The 15711-nt window shown below is 34.6% G+C and overlaps 1 protein-coding gene across 5 annotated transcripts in view; it reads left to right on the top strand.

The window, feature by feature from the left end:
- PCDH7 (protocadherin 7) overlaps positions 1–15711 on the top strand; it is a 393242-nt gene that overhangs the window by 358339 nt on the left and 19192 nt on the right. Inside the window, exon 3 of one of the 5 annotated variants that reach the window (XM_046656039.1) lies at positions 14831–14878. The exons of the other annotated variants lie outside the window; for them this stretch is intronic. Within the exon in view, the coding sequence (XP_046511995.1) occupies positions 14831–14878 (48 nt within the window). The remainder of the gene's footprint in view (positions 1–14830; positions 14879–15711) is intronic. 5 annotated transcript variants of the gene reach the window in all.

Raw genomic sequence — 15711 nt, 5'->3', positions numbered from 1 at the left:
TTTTTTCTTTTTCACAAGGAAGTGTGGAAGGGTGATACCAATATATGAGCTAGAAGGCCCATTAGTTGGCATACAAAATCGCTGAAGCAGTGTCGTTCAGCAGAGAGACCAAAGACGTGTAATGAGAGTGAGAAAGCAGTTTCGATAATTAGAATGAGTCAAAAGCAATCTCCTGCCTGCTTTAGCTTGCACAGATGACAGGGGAAGGAAAACGTTCTTTTCTTCTGAGACGGAAACAGGACATCAGTCAAAATGATAAGAGATGTCAGTATAATATTCCTCTGAGTCAGGTACCACTGAGCTAGGCAACCAGGACGAGAGTTTCTAATCTTTTTCTTTGTTTCAGTTTTACTTTGGGCTCTGGGGTAATAGATTCCATATCAATATATATCTAAAAAAGTTCACAGCTCTTAGCTGGGAGAAATAGAAGTAATTTATAATCTAGTGGGGAAAATATAGTCTTTGAAGTCAGTAAAACTAAAGACTTGTAATTTCTTTCTGTGTGAACTTGCCTAAGGAATTTATATTTCTTAAAATAGCTATGAAATTACCTTTCTCATAGAAATTTTGTATGTATTTATAATTAAATGTATGTAAAAATCCCTTTGCATGAAAGAGCTTGATTAACAAAGAATTTATATTAGGAGCTATTATTAAATTCACTTAAGGGACAACTAAAATATCAGTAATTGTTATGCTAGCAAAATGAACTAGCACTTACGTTAAGCCCTAACAAACAAAGTATAGTACTGCTTTATTGTTTAGTTTGTTATATTCCCAAAGAAAACAACAGAAAAGGAAATTGTATACTACTGATGTCAGCCAAAGGAAAAAATGTATCTTACAATTGTCTTAACTCCACGGCTAAAATAGACCATGGCCATGTTTATAGTATGAAATCAGTAAATATTCACTCTATTCTGACATCCTACCCTGTTAAAAACTGAGCTTTTCTTTTTAAAAAGGAAATTTGGGGTAATAGAGATTTCTGAGAAAAGTTACTAATGAGAAAAATGTAGAATTCAGCCGATATATAGTGACAGTCTAAAAATAGAGCTACAGCTACAGTAGACTGTCACGTAGGGCATCCAGTAAAAAATGAGAGAGAGAGGGGAAAAGTGTGCCAAGTAATTGAATAACCCTCTTAGCTAAGTTAACTACTAATTCAATCATTCAGTGTCGCATGGGTTTCCACTACCCTCAGTGAAAATTCCACAACAAGAGACAAACTTTGTTATTCCATGGGCACCTACCTCACAGTCAGAAAGGTAGGGCTCACAATTGCTATTTTTATTGGAGAGGAAGTTAACTGAGATAATTTATGTAAAACATTTGGAACATTCCTACCACAAAATGACTGTGCAATAAATTGCAGATATAATCTTTTAGCAAATATCGATTCGTTCATTCACTTTTCCTACAATTGCATATTGAGCATTATATGCATTTGCCATATAATGAGAAAGAATAAACTGTACAGATAAGACTGTCAGTCTTTTTTTGTTGTTGCTATGCCACAAACCACCCCAAGACTCAGTGGCTTAAGACAATATGCATTTATTAGTAGTTGGGTGTTTCTCATCTGGGCCGTGGTGAGCTCTTCTTGATGGCACTCACTCTGCTCCTGTGGTCTGCTATGGGTTACTTGGGGTTGCTTTGCTGACCTTGGCTGGACTCTCTCATTTGTCCTCTGCTGAGACAATGGGGTGACTCTGCCCCAACAGGCTAGCTTAGACTTATTCTCATGGCATGGCAGAAATAAAACAAGAGCAGGAACGCCCAAAGGTTGGAAGTGTTGTAATGTTGCTTCCACTCCGTTCCAGTGGTCAAAGCAAGTCCCAAGGTCAGGCTTGGTTTAAAGTGTGCAGAGTAGACTCCACCACGTGATGGGAGAAGCTGCAAAGTCATATTGCAAAATAAGCATTGATCCAGGAAAAGGAGAGAATTATGGCCATTTTAGGAATTAACCATGAAGACCATGCTAAAAGAGTCATTGATAATTCTGCTTTTAAACTATCTTTAACCACTTTTGTTATGTAAGGTTGTCAACCTCAGTCTTTTCCCACATAAAACAAAACTGTAAAACAAAAAGCTAAATTGAGCCATGAGACAAATTGATCAAGGATACAACAGGATAGGTCAAATTTGTTGTTAAAAGGTTACATGATGGAGATTTATTTATTTAAAGGTTAAAAATATCATAATGAATATTAGCTGACTCATACTTAGAGGTTTAAATGTACTTATTTAGTTGTAATATGCAGAGATAGGACAAATATATGTTACTATTTTGTGCTTCTCACATACATTATAATTTCAAGACTTATCTTTGTCAGTCCTAACCAAATCGACATTCCCTAGTTTAAACTGTGGAAGACTTGGTTTGCTTTCCCAAATATGTGCTACTAAATACCAAATATGAGTACTCTGCCATGTCACATAGATCTTGCCATTGGTACATTCAGTGCTTCACTTGATGTTGATAGTCTAAGTGATGGATTCATACATTTATTTCTCTATAAATCAGGTAGATTCCATCAGTTTTACCTTGGACTCATTGACAGCCATCCTAAAATTTTTGATTCAGTACAAAGTGACTGGTGACAAAAAGGTTGTGTGGTCCAGCAAAAGGCTCAATATTATCCATGAGAAGTGGAGAGTATAGATGGGACAATCACCATAAGAATAGCATTTCTTATTCAATACTCAAACCATGCCTGGCTGCCTAAGCCTGTTCTGTTCTTTTCATGTATTGTTTATTTCATTTAATATTCGCAGCAACCAGGGAGAGTAGGTACTACTTTTAGCCCAATTTGCAACGAGGTAACTGAGGCAAAAAGTATTAAAAACTTCCCAAGGCCACGTATCTTATTGGTGGAACTATGATTCCAACACATACGCTCTGGCTCCAAAGTCACAATACTTTCACCATCCATGATATACTGCTAATTATAAAAGGCTAATTGAAAGTCTGATACCTTCTAACAAGTTTTGGATTGTGTTACTGACAACCCTTAGGCTGGCAACCCTTATGCATTGTCATCTTTTCCTGGAAAGCATCTGCAAAAGCTTTATTTGTTTAAGTATGGAAACTAAAAAATGTGAAGTTCCATTAGATATAAAATGAGTTTTGCTGATTAAGCTGAAAGATTTAAAACTAGTTTGTCAACTGGTATATACCACACAAGATGTTGTTGGAGGAAATTGGTTATTTTCACCAAGCAGTTCATGGCTTTAGATATCAGAGAACAAATCTTAAAACTGAGAACACCAAAAGCAATTTATATCATCAAAGGGTCAAGTTTGCTTTAATGTAGGAAATGTTGCCATGACACGGTTAAAGTCATTGTTAAATTTAAGTCTGTATTAATGAACAGAATTCCATATTGAGACTTATGTCACAGATATTGTAGAATCTCCATGGGGTCTCCTGTGGTTGAGGTTCAGTTTTAGTATATTTGTGATTTCATAAAGATTCAGTCCTAAAATAAGTGGTTCATATTTGTTCTAGAAAATTACTTTATTCTTACAAATAACAAACACATTTTCTCAGTGTACCTAATATGTGGCCTCAGGCATATTTTGTCATTTGAAGTATAAAATAATATTTAAGCAGAAGGTCAATATCTTAAATAGTATGGGTATTTATTCCAAAGTTTCAGGTGTGGACACAGTATCCACCCATGATAAAACAAACACACGAGAAGAACAACAACTCCACTTAGAGGCACAGAGGTGTGAAACATGATATATTCTGACAACAGTAAGCAACTCTGTGTTGTGGACACCGTAAGGGCAAGTAGTGGTAGACGAGGAAGGCACTTCCCAACCCTAATGTGCCTTGTAATTATTAGCTCAAAATCTCACCTGTATCAAATCATTCCTGCAAAGGGTTATAGTTTTTATACATTTTTCTCTGTTGCTCTAACTAACTATTGGCTTCAACTTTATTCTTAGTATGCCACGGACTCATGAGATAGACTGCGTTCAAATCCCGCTAGGGCACTTATGAGCACAGTGATTTGGACAAGTGACTTAACCTTTTGGTGACTCATTTCAAAAATAAGGGTAAAAAATTAAATGAGTTAATAATTAAGCTTTTAAAATCATGATTGGCATATAATAAGTGTTCTGTAAATATTGCTATTGTAAATTTTAGAAGTCCAGTATGGGGACAGATGTGGTTAATGAGTTATTCATTTTTCTTGAAGTTTCTTTAAATCCTATTTGGCTGCCTTTTTATGTACTAACCTGTAAGTAGCAATTGAAACCTCCCCTCAATTGACTAAACTGATTAGGTTTGGTGGCTTTATGTGTCTTTCTTTAAGCGGATACGGTTTAGTTGCCAGTATGTGGTACAGGAAACTTATAGACACTTCATTATTCTAAAAATTAGTTATTCACAGTTTGAAAGGCTTGTGTCCAGCGTTGTGTCTTATCTAAATGTTTTCCTTGAACTTTATGTGCAGTGGAGGTAGAACTGTTGTATTTGATTTGTCCATTGATTTATATTTCCATAAAAGCTATTGTTAGGACAGCAAAGAAAATACAGCATTTAGGAATTACTAAGAAGAATCAAAGCCATTTGAATCCCTACTTAAGGTCTTTCCTGAAGCAAAACATCTTAAAATGAGAATCTATCTTTATCAATTCTGTGTTCAGTTGGCGTCACATGCTGAGAGCTCTCAGGATGAACAGAAATCTCAAACCCATGGAGCAGAGCCTCTCTGTTGTTTACAGTATTTAAAATAAATTGTTTCAGTTCTCTGTGGGATTGTTTCCTGTTGAGAAGAACCTCATAATTAAAAACAGCAACCAGGATGGAATTATAATGCAGGTATTTTGACAATGTGGGCACCTGGTATATTATCTTGAAATAAACTGACCTGTGGTTAGTACCAATAGTGTTCTTTTGAGGCGGGATTTGCATAACTGCAGAGAATTAGTCCCTCTGCCCATCCTTTTGAAAAGAGCATAGTAGAGAGGAGATAATTATGCTATTTGGGATAATAGTCAGATTTACTGTCTAGTACTGCCATTCTTTATACTACATGAAATTCAGTATAATTGCTCAGATCTTGTTTAGAAGAAAGCTGATTTCATTTTTTTAGGTTTCCTTTATGCTCCCCTTTTATTATTACTGTTATTTTTTAAAGAGAGCTAGTCTAGCATTGCAAGCAAAATGCTATTTAACGTTAAAATTGACCTTCTTTTGTCTGTATTCAGAAATTGCTTATTTGAAAATTTTTCAATTGTCATAGATCAAAATTTTGTTCAAATTATGATTATCTTTCCTTTTCCAGTATTGCGTTAGCATGTTTCATTGTCTAACATTTATAACATAAACCTTATAAATTCCATTTTTTGTCAGGAGTGTTTGGTAACCAGCTATATATTAATATGTATTAATTCCTCCTTCAGAGCAAATCAAATGCACGTCAGCAAAGTCAAGCGAAAGGACTCCACTATTTGAGTTTCTGTTAAGAGACAACCAGGGGCTGACCTGGTAGCATAGGGGTTAAGTTTTAAGCTTGCATGCTCCACTTTGGTGGCCTGGGGTTTGTGGGCTCGGATCCCAGGCGTGGACCTACAGACTGCTCATAAAGCCATCCTGTGGCAGCATCCCACATACAAAGTAGAGGAAGATTGGTACCAATTTTAGCTCAGGGGCGATCTTCCTCAGGCAAAAAAGAGGAAGATCGGCAACAGATGTTAGCTTAGGGTCAGTCTCCCTCACCAAAGAAAAAAAGAGGCAACCACATAATAATTGTATTATTAAAGGCAATATATTTTGTTGTGTTTTAATTGTAATGGTGCTTGTGTATTATATATTAAAAAATTTACTTAACCAGAATAAATCCTCATGCAGGAGAACATGTTACATATTGTTTCCCCCTCTTATACATAAATAGATTAACTTTTTTATTTTTTGTGACAGGAGAACTAAAAATCAAGCATTTTATATGACTTATCCTGTAAATTGTCCATTTATAGTATCATAATGCATACAGAAATTCATAATCTTACTTAAATATGGTAAATTTATTTTAATCTGTGTAGTTTCAAGAATTATCTTTAACGTGTTTTCAGATGTAGAACAGGATATTTTATCTATTGAGTTTTGACCATGAGGCACTGAGAAATAACGAAATACGTCTTAGTAACAATCTGCCATATTCTTAATATGTTGTCACTTAATTTATAAACAATTTTAGAAATTTAAAAACTAAGGCTTTTCAGTAGGTAAGCCTACCATTGAAATGATTTTCACGTTATTCTATCTTTATCTTTTGATTAAAAACTTTTCTAGTCAATAGAAATCACCTAATATAATTACAAATATGCTACTAGTTCCAACATTTAATTGATAAATTATTATATATTTGTGTGGCAACTGTGGGTAAATGATAAATTAGTATATTGACATTATTTAAAATATATAGAATCCATTGAGATATTGCCTCCTAAGTGAAATTATCATAATACAGATTTTGGCCTATAAATCACCCCAAATCTGTATTCAAAATACTATTCTTTTCCAATTGTACAAAATCAGGCTTATTTTTAGGCCCCCTATGAAACTGCATCATTAATACATAAAGTTTGTTGGGTTTATTTTTAGCAGTGTTCATCTCAAAGTCAGCCACCCCAAACACACACACACACACACACGCACACACACACTTGCTCACTCAGTAAAAAAGACAGAGCGAGAAAAAAGGAGAAAAGGAGTAGGGAGAAAGACAGAGAGAGAGACAAGCACATACAACCATTACAACAAGGAAATTCCTACTATTAAATCAGATCCCTTAGATAAAAATATGTGAGAGCTGTCTTTCAAAGACTTCTCTTAAAGCATGAAATTGTTATATGGCATCCTAATTTAGCCAGTCCACAAAGCTATCTGTGATGGCAGAAAAAGGTTCTTTCTTGAAATGGATGCTTCATTCTTTTCCTCCCAGTAGCTATTCAGCGTCTTTTGTCTATTTATATTCGTTATTGCCGCTGTAAGAACAGTGCGGTTTTTCATTACTTCATTGGCATGGGATGCACTGATTCAGTTTTGCTGTCAGTTCTGACCACTTTCTTTCCCTCCCCCACTTTCACTTACTAAAAATCTACAAATACAAGAGACAACATACACAGTATAATACAGTACAAAACAAATAGCACTCGCAAGTTAAGTTGTCATGTTTCGCTGGAATTTAGCAGAATTGCATTTATTGAACAAAGAATACAAAGAAGCTTATGAACACACAGTATGGTTTGATGTATGTAATGATTTTTGTAAACTATGCTAAGTATTATCAATTATTTGAATTTTTACTATATTATTATTATAGATAATTTGTATTCCCTCCAAGATATTCCATCGAGAAAGAAAAAATAGTTTGGTAAGATGATTGACATGATAACTTCACAGTTTTGTTGCAAAATATGTGCAGCTATTTCATATGAATTTTTTAATTTATTTTCAACTCATTCCTTAATTTTCTATGGCTACATGATCATCTGATGAATTTTGTTTTTAAGAGTTTCTCATATATGTGTTTTGTATGAACTATAGTCATTCATTATATGAAAAACTGTAGGAGTCGTGTTTTTCTTAAATTTTACTATGAGTAATAATATCAATATAATGAATTCTTTATTATGACTCACATAACTAGGAAATGAAGTCTTGAAAAATACATATTCTATGCTTTCCTTCCTTCTAATAATCATGGATAGAAGGAAGTGATATTGAATTTTAAAGTAGTTTAACAAAAGTAATTGGATCTCACACAACAGAAAATCAGTTTAAAATACACATTTTGCCAGCTCAGAGAATTCAGTCCCCATTATCATTATTGAATTTACATTTATTCTTTTTCTTGCAAAATGGATAAGAAAAACCTCCATTGTATCCAAATGCCGTAGGTGTCGTTTAATGCTTCTCTCTCTTTCTTTCCCCTCAAATAATATTATTTACAAAGAACCTAGAAAAAAGTAGTGATGCGACAACTCTTCATTCTCTTATTCCTGGGAGCCATAGAATATATAAAAATCCCTCTTGAGATGCAGTTTTAAAAGATTCCTACGTGACCAGGCCAAGAAGTGGAGGGGAGACAAATGATCTTAAGAGGTCTAAGCCCTCTTCATAAGTAAGTAGGTGCCTCTGACACTAGAAAAGTCTCTCTTGTGTTCAAAATATCTTGAATATCTCTCCATCTTTGTTGAGTACCTGCAGGCATCATTGTGTCTGGCACACTTCGAGCAGTAATTCTCTGGAAAAGCTTGACACATAGTTGGTTTATCAAAAGTGAATTTGGTTATAAAAAGATCCATAAACATTCACAAACTTTTCTGGCTGTTTTAGGCAGTAGTCAAAACACTGTTTTTATGAGTATTTTGTGTTTCATAGAAATTTGTAATGTCATCAAAGCCCATCAACACGTCCAAAGCTTTAGGTAGGCTGTATTGATATCATCGCTTCACGTGAGAGGGAACTGAGGTACACAAAGTTTGTGCTGTGACCACTTATGTGGCATTTTCAGCTGTGTTGGCACCATGGTTTGCACAGGTTGTTTATGGCGCTGCTTAAGAAACTCCATACAGGTCATGATGACTTGGTCATTCCCGGAAAAATCTTGCCCCTTACTCTTTTCTCTCAATATAGTTTCAAATACAAATTGAATAGAAGAGTCTGAATAGAATAAAAAAGAAGAGTGAGCCTTAATATAATTGAAAAATATGTAAACCAATGTGAGCATCAATGGTAACGATAAATTATATAGCATTCTGACCAAAAAAATCTATGAATTTTTTCACTGGTGCTGGATCGTGTTTTAAAATGTTAAGCAACTAGGGAAAAGTTAAAGGCACTTTGGAATCTGCCTTGTAGTAAAAAGTCAGTCAACCAATTTACCTTGGCTAAACTCACACGCTGCCGTGGGTTCCAACTCAATTCAAAAGTAGATTCTGTACATTAGAGCTGTTTATTTCTTCCAGTTCCACTAAAGGCACTGAACTTTTCATTGAGCAACACTCAGGACTCCTGTATATATTTGAAGCGCTGACAGAGCAATAAGAAGTATTATGATGCTGAGACATAGTTAATATTTTAATATTTATTAAATTCATTTATTCCACAATTATTCATCATGAATCTAAAGTTTGCCAAGTGATTTTCTAAGAAGAATATTTGTCAAGCCAATAAGTCTTCTTTTTTCCTTACTAGTGTATTAGCATCGTTATGATGTTGCTATAAACACAAATCTTCCAGTTTGGACTAGGCTATATCTATTTCTCTATAAAATAGAATGACAGATGGAGATAACTGGCTGAAATTTACAAGAAAAAAAATTTCCTTCCACCATATTCAGGGATGAAAAAATGGTTTCATCTATTATCCAATTCTGGAAAATGACATTTGCAAGGACTTGGAGGTTGGCCTCTATTGGGAAGAGTGGGTGGGGACGTTATTAATCATGCCTGTTGTGAATGTGGGTGGACTGTTGTGGACCAACGTTGCCCTTTCTAATCACAGGCTTAATGACCAAAGCTAAGTTTTATTCTTTTTTATTCTTTCTTGAACATTTCACATCAATTTTGTACTTCTCTTATGGAAGTCATTGCTTTCATTAAAGTTTAAAGTTACCTATGTACTTGTCTCCCTTTCCTATCTTGTCTGCATCTTGAAGACAGGATCCATGTTTAAATTAGTTATGTAACCCCCACAATCCCTTGGTTGGAGATACCCAGAACATATTTGTTGAACAAATAACTGAGTGTCTGCCTTTAAGTAAGATGACCCCTCGAAGACTTATAAAAAAACTCATCATTCTCTTTTAAATCCATGTCCAACATTGCAAGAAGTAGCAACGCTTGTGTAAATTATGATGAGAGCTCTGCTGTCATTATAGCACTCAGATTTAGTTTGAAAGGGAATTGAAATCATCCACTGAGAACGCTCTAAATCCTCTATAATTTTAGGTCATTAGTTGTTTTTCTTTTGGAACATTAAACACTTTCTCAAATAACACTTTTTTATGTTGTTCTAAAATATATGCCTCCACCTAGCCAAGCCATTTGGAAGTTTTTCCTTCCTGAGAAGTTAATCCGTCATATTTCCAGTTTAAAAAGGATTTTAGTTGAAAATATGTTTAGTGTTTAGTAACCCCTAAAAAAAAAAAAAGAACAGGTTGTCAACCTGAGTAGTATCTAATTTAAAATCTGTTTTTGGATGTTCTGCCCTCAACTTAAAGCCATAATTTAGCTACTGATGGTATAAATGAACAAAAGCTAAAGATAAAAAGGGGTCACGTGAGGACCTTCTCACTAATGGTGATATTTATTTAAAATCCTTAAAACACTACAACTAGAACGAGCTTAAAGGCAATGTTCTTTAACACAGTAAAAAGACTAGTTAAAATATTCATAAAACTGGATTAGATTGGATACTAGAGAATCAAACTAAAAGAAATAAAAGCAAAGAACCAGAACAACTGTAAATCTCAATATATATCTAACAGACAGCTCCCGTTGGCTTACTTTTCTAATCACTAGAGTGCTTCTAAAAACTTTTTGAAATTACGGGTAGATAATATAAATGTTCAAGTGTTCTATGGCATTGATCTACATTTTTTTTTCCTTAATGCAGTTTTGTGTTCCTTGCTGGGCTCATAGTTTTTCATTAACTTGTCTGCCATGTTCCAGTTTCAGCTTCATTTCATAGGCTTTTGTGTATTTTCTTTCTTCATGGTAGGAAATGATTGATCAGCTCACTCATTCTCTGTTATTTTTCATGCCGATGTGCTAATATCCTGTTGAGTCATTTTTTGAATTATGTTTTAGCTTTATGTTACAGCCTGCCCATACACGTGAAAAGGAAAGAGACTACTAGCTCTAACACAGCTTCTAATAGATCTAAGCTAGAGTAATCTGTCATAAACCTGTAACCACTGAGAGTCAATGCTTGTAATTAATCCACACGCTATACCTTAAAACATAGCTGAAAATCTATATAAAGTTAATAGTAAATATAAATTCTTCCACAGGTCACACATCAAACTGAGACTCATTTTCTTTCTCTATTCTGTTTTTTTCCTTGGATTTCCATCTCCATCCTCTACTTCTCTTCTTCTTTTCCTTTTTTCATCCTTTCTTCTCTTCCTCTTTACTCCTCCTTCCTCTCTCCTTCCTTCCTTGTATTCTTTCATTCTTCCTCTCTCAGTTACTTTTGTCTTTTCTTCCATAACTTTCCTAACATTTTTATTCCTTTCAGTCTCTTTCTCCTTCTGTTTTTTCTTTGTATTTTGTCAATCTCTGTGTTATGTTTACTATATGATCACTAAAAATTAGTTAGATGTAATGAAAAGAATAGATGACAAAATCAAGATCCAGCCTTCCTTCCTTAATTCCCTCCTTCTTTCCTTTCTTAAACCCATATTTACTGAAAATTTATCATGTGTACATACCCAGGAATTTGAGGTACTGAGTCATGCTTATTTTTACATCTCTACAAGTGAGTAGGGAGGCAGTGGCTAAGCCAGGTTAATTAGCCTGCATAAGCCCATACAGTGACTGGTAAGATTAGAAAGTGGATATGTTTCCTCCAGGATTCCTAGCTTAGCCAAATTCTTTATACCTCCTTCACTTTCTAGGTTTGTTTTTTAGACAAATCACTTGGCAATTATTTCTTATTTTTAGCCCTCTGGGAAATGGGTGCAAGAACGCTTGTCCCTTTCTCTTCTCATTCAGTAGAAAAGATGCCCTGAATTGTGCCAGGCACTGAATAAACGATTCCTATGATGAAGATTATGATGGTCATGATAGCTTACACTTATATAGCCTTCTGTGTGCGCAAAGCTCTCCTTATCACTTTACGTGGATAAATGCTTGCATTCCTAACGACAGCTTAGCTATTTATCTTAATGAATGCTGATATGCTGAGTATAATCAGCACATGGTCGCTAGTCACAGGTCCATGTTAAGAGGAAGAGATGTCTTTGGACTGTTATATGCTTTACACGTTTTGTCCTCATTTTCATGTCCAGGTGCTGCAAGAGGAAAAAAAGACATTTTTCAATCAAACTCAATTCAGGTTGAATAAAATGGTCATTTAAGACAAATTTTGAGGAGAGGAGGCAGCATATATGAATTAGCAGGCTATCTATTAATTTGTTTATTTTGAATATAACCGAATAGCACTAGGAAGGTAGGAAGAGCGGGAGGAAAGTATCAGTGCCTATGATTTGCTTCCTTAACTGTAAAGGAACAAAGTAGAAGGGTTATCCTCTGTAAATAATTGCCTATTTATTCAAGAATAATTAATTTAAGAATAATTTATTTATTTAATGCTGATATCTCAGATTTGTAGCAAGCAGCAGTATAATATTCTGTGGATGCTTAGCTACTTCAGATATTTTATTTCTGTGGACTTTTCATGTCCCTGAATCTTCTTTTTTTTTAAGATTGGCACCTGAGCTAACATCTGTTGCTAATCTTCTTCTTTTTTTTAATCTTCTTCTCGCCAAAGCTCCCCAGTACACAGTTGTGTATTCTAGTTGTAGGTCCCACTGGTTGCTTTTTTTTTTGAGGAAGATTAGCCCTGAGCTAACATCTGTGGCCATTCCTCCTCTTTTTTGCTCAGGAAGACTGACCCTGAGCTAACATCTGTGCCCATCTTCCTCTATTTTATGTGTGGGACGCCTGCCACAGCATGTCTTGACAAGCGGGTGTGTAGGTCCGCACCCGGGATCAAAACCAGCAAAACTGGGGCCACCAAAGTGGAATTTGCGAACTTAACTGCTGTGCCACCCGGCCAGCCCCTGTCCCTGTATCTTTTTAAACACGGTCAGGAAAATATGATTACTCATTGAGAATTTGTAGCTGTTGTTAGCCTTCCATACATGTATAGAAAAACACTCCCAAACTCTACATAGGAACAACATCAAACATTTTATAACAACTGTCAGGGGAGGGGGAAGACGTCTCTCAGAAAAATTCATTTATTTTAAATTACTCCAACTTAATTTAAAGTAATCTAATCGAGCATGATGCCAGTGGCTTGGTGATTGATCTGTAAGTAGTTCCATTTTCTAAAAAGAAAAAAAAAATGTGGATCTGTTTAGTTATCACAAGATAACAGATCTAATTCTATCTTTCTCAGCAGGAAAAAGTTCATAGTGCTTCTTCTTGGTTGACAGCCCTGGGGTTAAATATTCAATATGATCATGATTACATCTGAATCAGTATTTATTCAGAAGTTTTTGTTTTTAACTCAAAGAAGCAAAAGCAGGTCTGATGCCAAGTGGTTTGGAAGATTTAACCCTAACTTTGTGGACACACCGTAAGCAGCGTATTTTCTTTGACTGGCTTCCCACATTCATGAATAATGTATAACCTGTCATACTTCTCTGATCACGTTATTCGGAGATGAACCCTCCACCGAGTGCAGTTCTAAATGCATTTAATCGTGCCAAATCCCTGTGTTCTTTGGAAGCCGTATAGGTATATCAGGAGCAGATAATTAGTCCGTATTTTGACTGGACAACATTTTTAATAGTTAAATAACACTTCATAATACAGCCTAAAGGATAAAGGAATCCCAAAAGTCGTTGCTGGCTTTTCTTCAGAAAAGCAAGTACTCCTTGACCGTTACTTTAAAAGACCAGTCGTCTCAAGATATTTGTTTTCCCTTTTAAATTCTCTTGCTTTTGCACTTCAGCCCTGCATTATTTAGGCTCCTTAACATGCAGAGCAGGAAGCTGTTTCTTAACTTTTCCCCCTCTTTTTTTTTTCTTTCTGTTTTATCTCCCCCAACCCCCCCATACACAGTTGTATATCTTAGTTGCAGGTCCTTCTAGTTGTGGGATTCCCCCTCTTTTTGAAGATAATTTAACGCACGTTAACTGGGGATCATGCACCTTCTATACTTTCTAATATATTTAAAGATTCTTTAGATTAAATTCTTTGTTTTTAATGCTGATATAATTATAAAGTCCACCCAAGTAACAAGTTAGAGACTATACTGTGTTGAAGGCACATATTGTGTTTAAATTTGGCAATTTTACCATCTTTTCATGTCCTTAAATGAAAAGAAAAAGCAAATTAGGATTCAAGCAGTAAAAAAAATGTAATTTTAAAATGTACAAAATAGTAATTATGTAAAAATTATTTCTTTGGGAGAAATGAGAGATTATACCTAGTTACATAGATGACAGAGTGCTAATTATTATTTATAGCCTTTATTATTATATACCAGCAAGTCACAATAGATTAAGTTTCAGTTAACTTTGAACAGCTAGTAATTATAAAGTACAATGCTAACTGCCAGAAAAATCATTAACTTATGTACACCTAATCTTTGAAGTTAAATTGCTTTGCGTTTCTTCTTCTAAGCTTCTTGTCATATGCATTTTTAACATTTATGAATTTAAATAATTTTAAAATAAACTTAAAATTAAAAGATGTCTTTTTTCATTTACTATTCTAGAACTTTATTTAAAAGATAGGTATTTGGCACGATAATTTATAATAGAAAGACATGAATCTATAATCTTTTATTTGTGGAAACTATTGTTTTCCTGTAGTTAATTGGTAAATATTGTAAAAATTTAAGGTTTGACTCCTCTAATTTCTGCCAAGAAAAGAGGACATTGAGTAAAAATAGATAATTTTCAATAATTTAGAATCAACATTCTGTCATTCAAATATATGTGTAGAAAAGATACAGAATAGTTGTTAGAACAATAGTAGTGATAACAGTAGAAAAATGTCTTAAGTGCCTCCATGTGTAGATCATTAGACTAAGCACTTAACATGCATTTTCTCATTTAATCCTCAGAACAACCCTATGAGACAGAGTTGAGTAACTTGCTCAAGGTTATCATCGGTAAGTGACAGAATGTGGACTCAAATCACACTTTGTTTACTCAGATGCCAGTGTGTTAATTGCTTGAATTCATTGATTCCCTCCAATGAAGGCAAGTTAAAGTATAGGCTTTCAAAGAGTGCACGTAAAAGTTTACACCGTGCGTAGTTCCTTGGTTTTTGTGATGCAAGACACAATTTTGAACAAGTAGGAAGTATATAAACGTACTTGACAGCACTACTGTTTTTACCTCATTATCTTTTAATACACATAGCTTTTGCCATTCCTATAGATTAAATCTTAGCTTCATGATTGCAACTATATATTCTCAAACTAAAAATTTGGATATTAATCAATTACCTGATAATACAGGAAATCAAGTTGGTAAGCATAGCCCAAATATCACCTGGTGTTGATTTTCTCTTAAGAAATCAGTGCAGTCATCTTTCCCAATTTAAACAACCCAATTGTGATTAATACGTCCTAAGTAATCTCTTGGATGCTTTATTTGCCAGAAATAACTGTCCATACTTCTTTTTGCTCTTCTTAAGGCATTTATTTCCACTTCTCACTTTTAATTCACCAAGGAGTGGTTTGGCATCTCCTGTTCTCAGAAGTTCAGTCCAGCACACTGTGGTTTCCAAACACAGCTTTTCTGTCTCTGGAATAACAATGATCCAAAACTTCATAATTGAGGTGTCTTTCTGCCACATAGAATTAAAAATAGACCTCTATTATGAAGATGAAACTTTTTCTTAGCTAAATATGGCTTTAATAATGGTAGAAGTTTGAGGCTTTTTACCAACACAGTAATTTAGTCCTTTTATTTTGACTTAGATACCAAAATTCTTCAT

The sequence above is a fragment of the Equus quagga genome, chromosome 3 (assembly GCF_021613505.1).
Source record: "Equus quagga isolate Etosha38 chromosome 3, UCLA_HA_Equagga_1.0, whole genome shotgun sequence".
Lineage (NCBI taxonomy): Eukaryota > Metazoa > Chordata > Mammalia > Perissodactyla > Equidae > Equus > Equus quagga.
The sequence above is the reverse complement of the archived record's forward strand: the minus strand, read 5'-3'. Positions and strand labels throughout refer to the sequence as shown.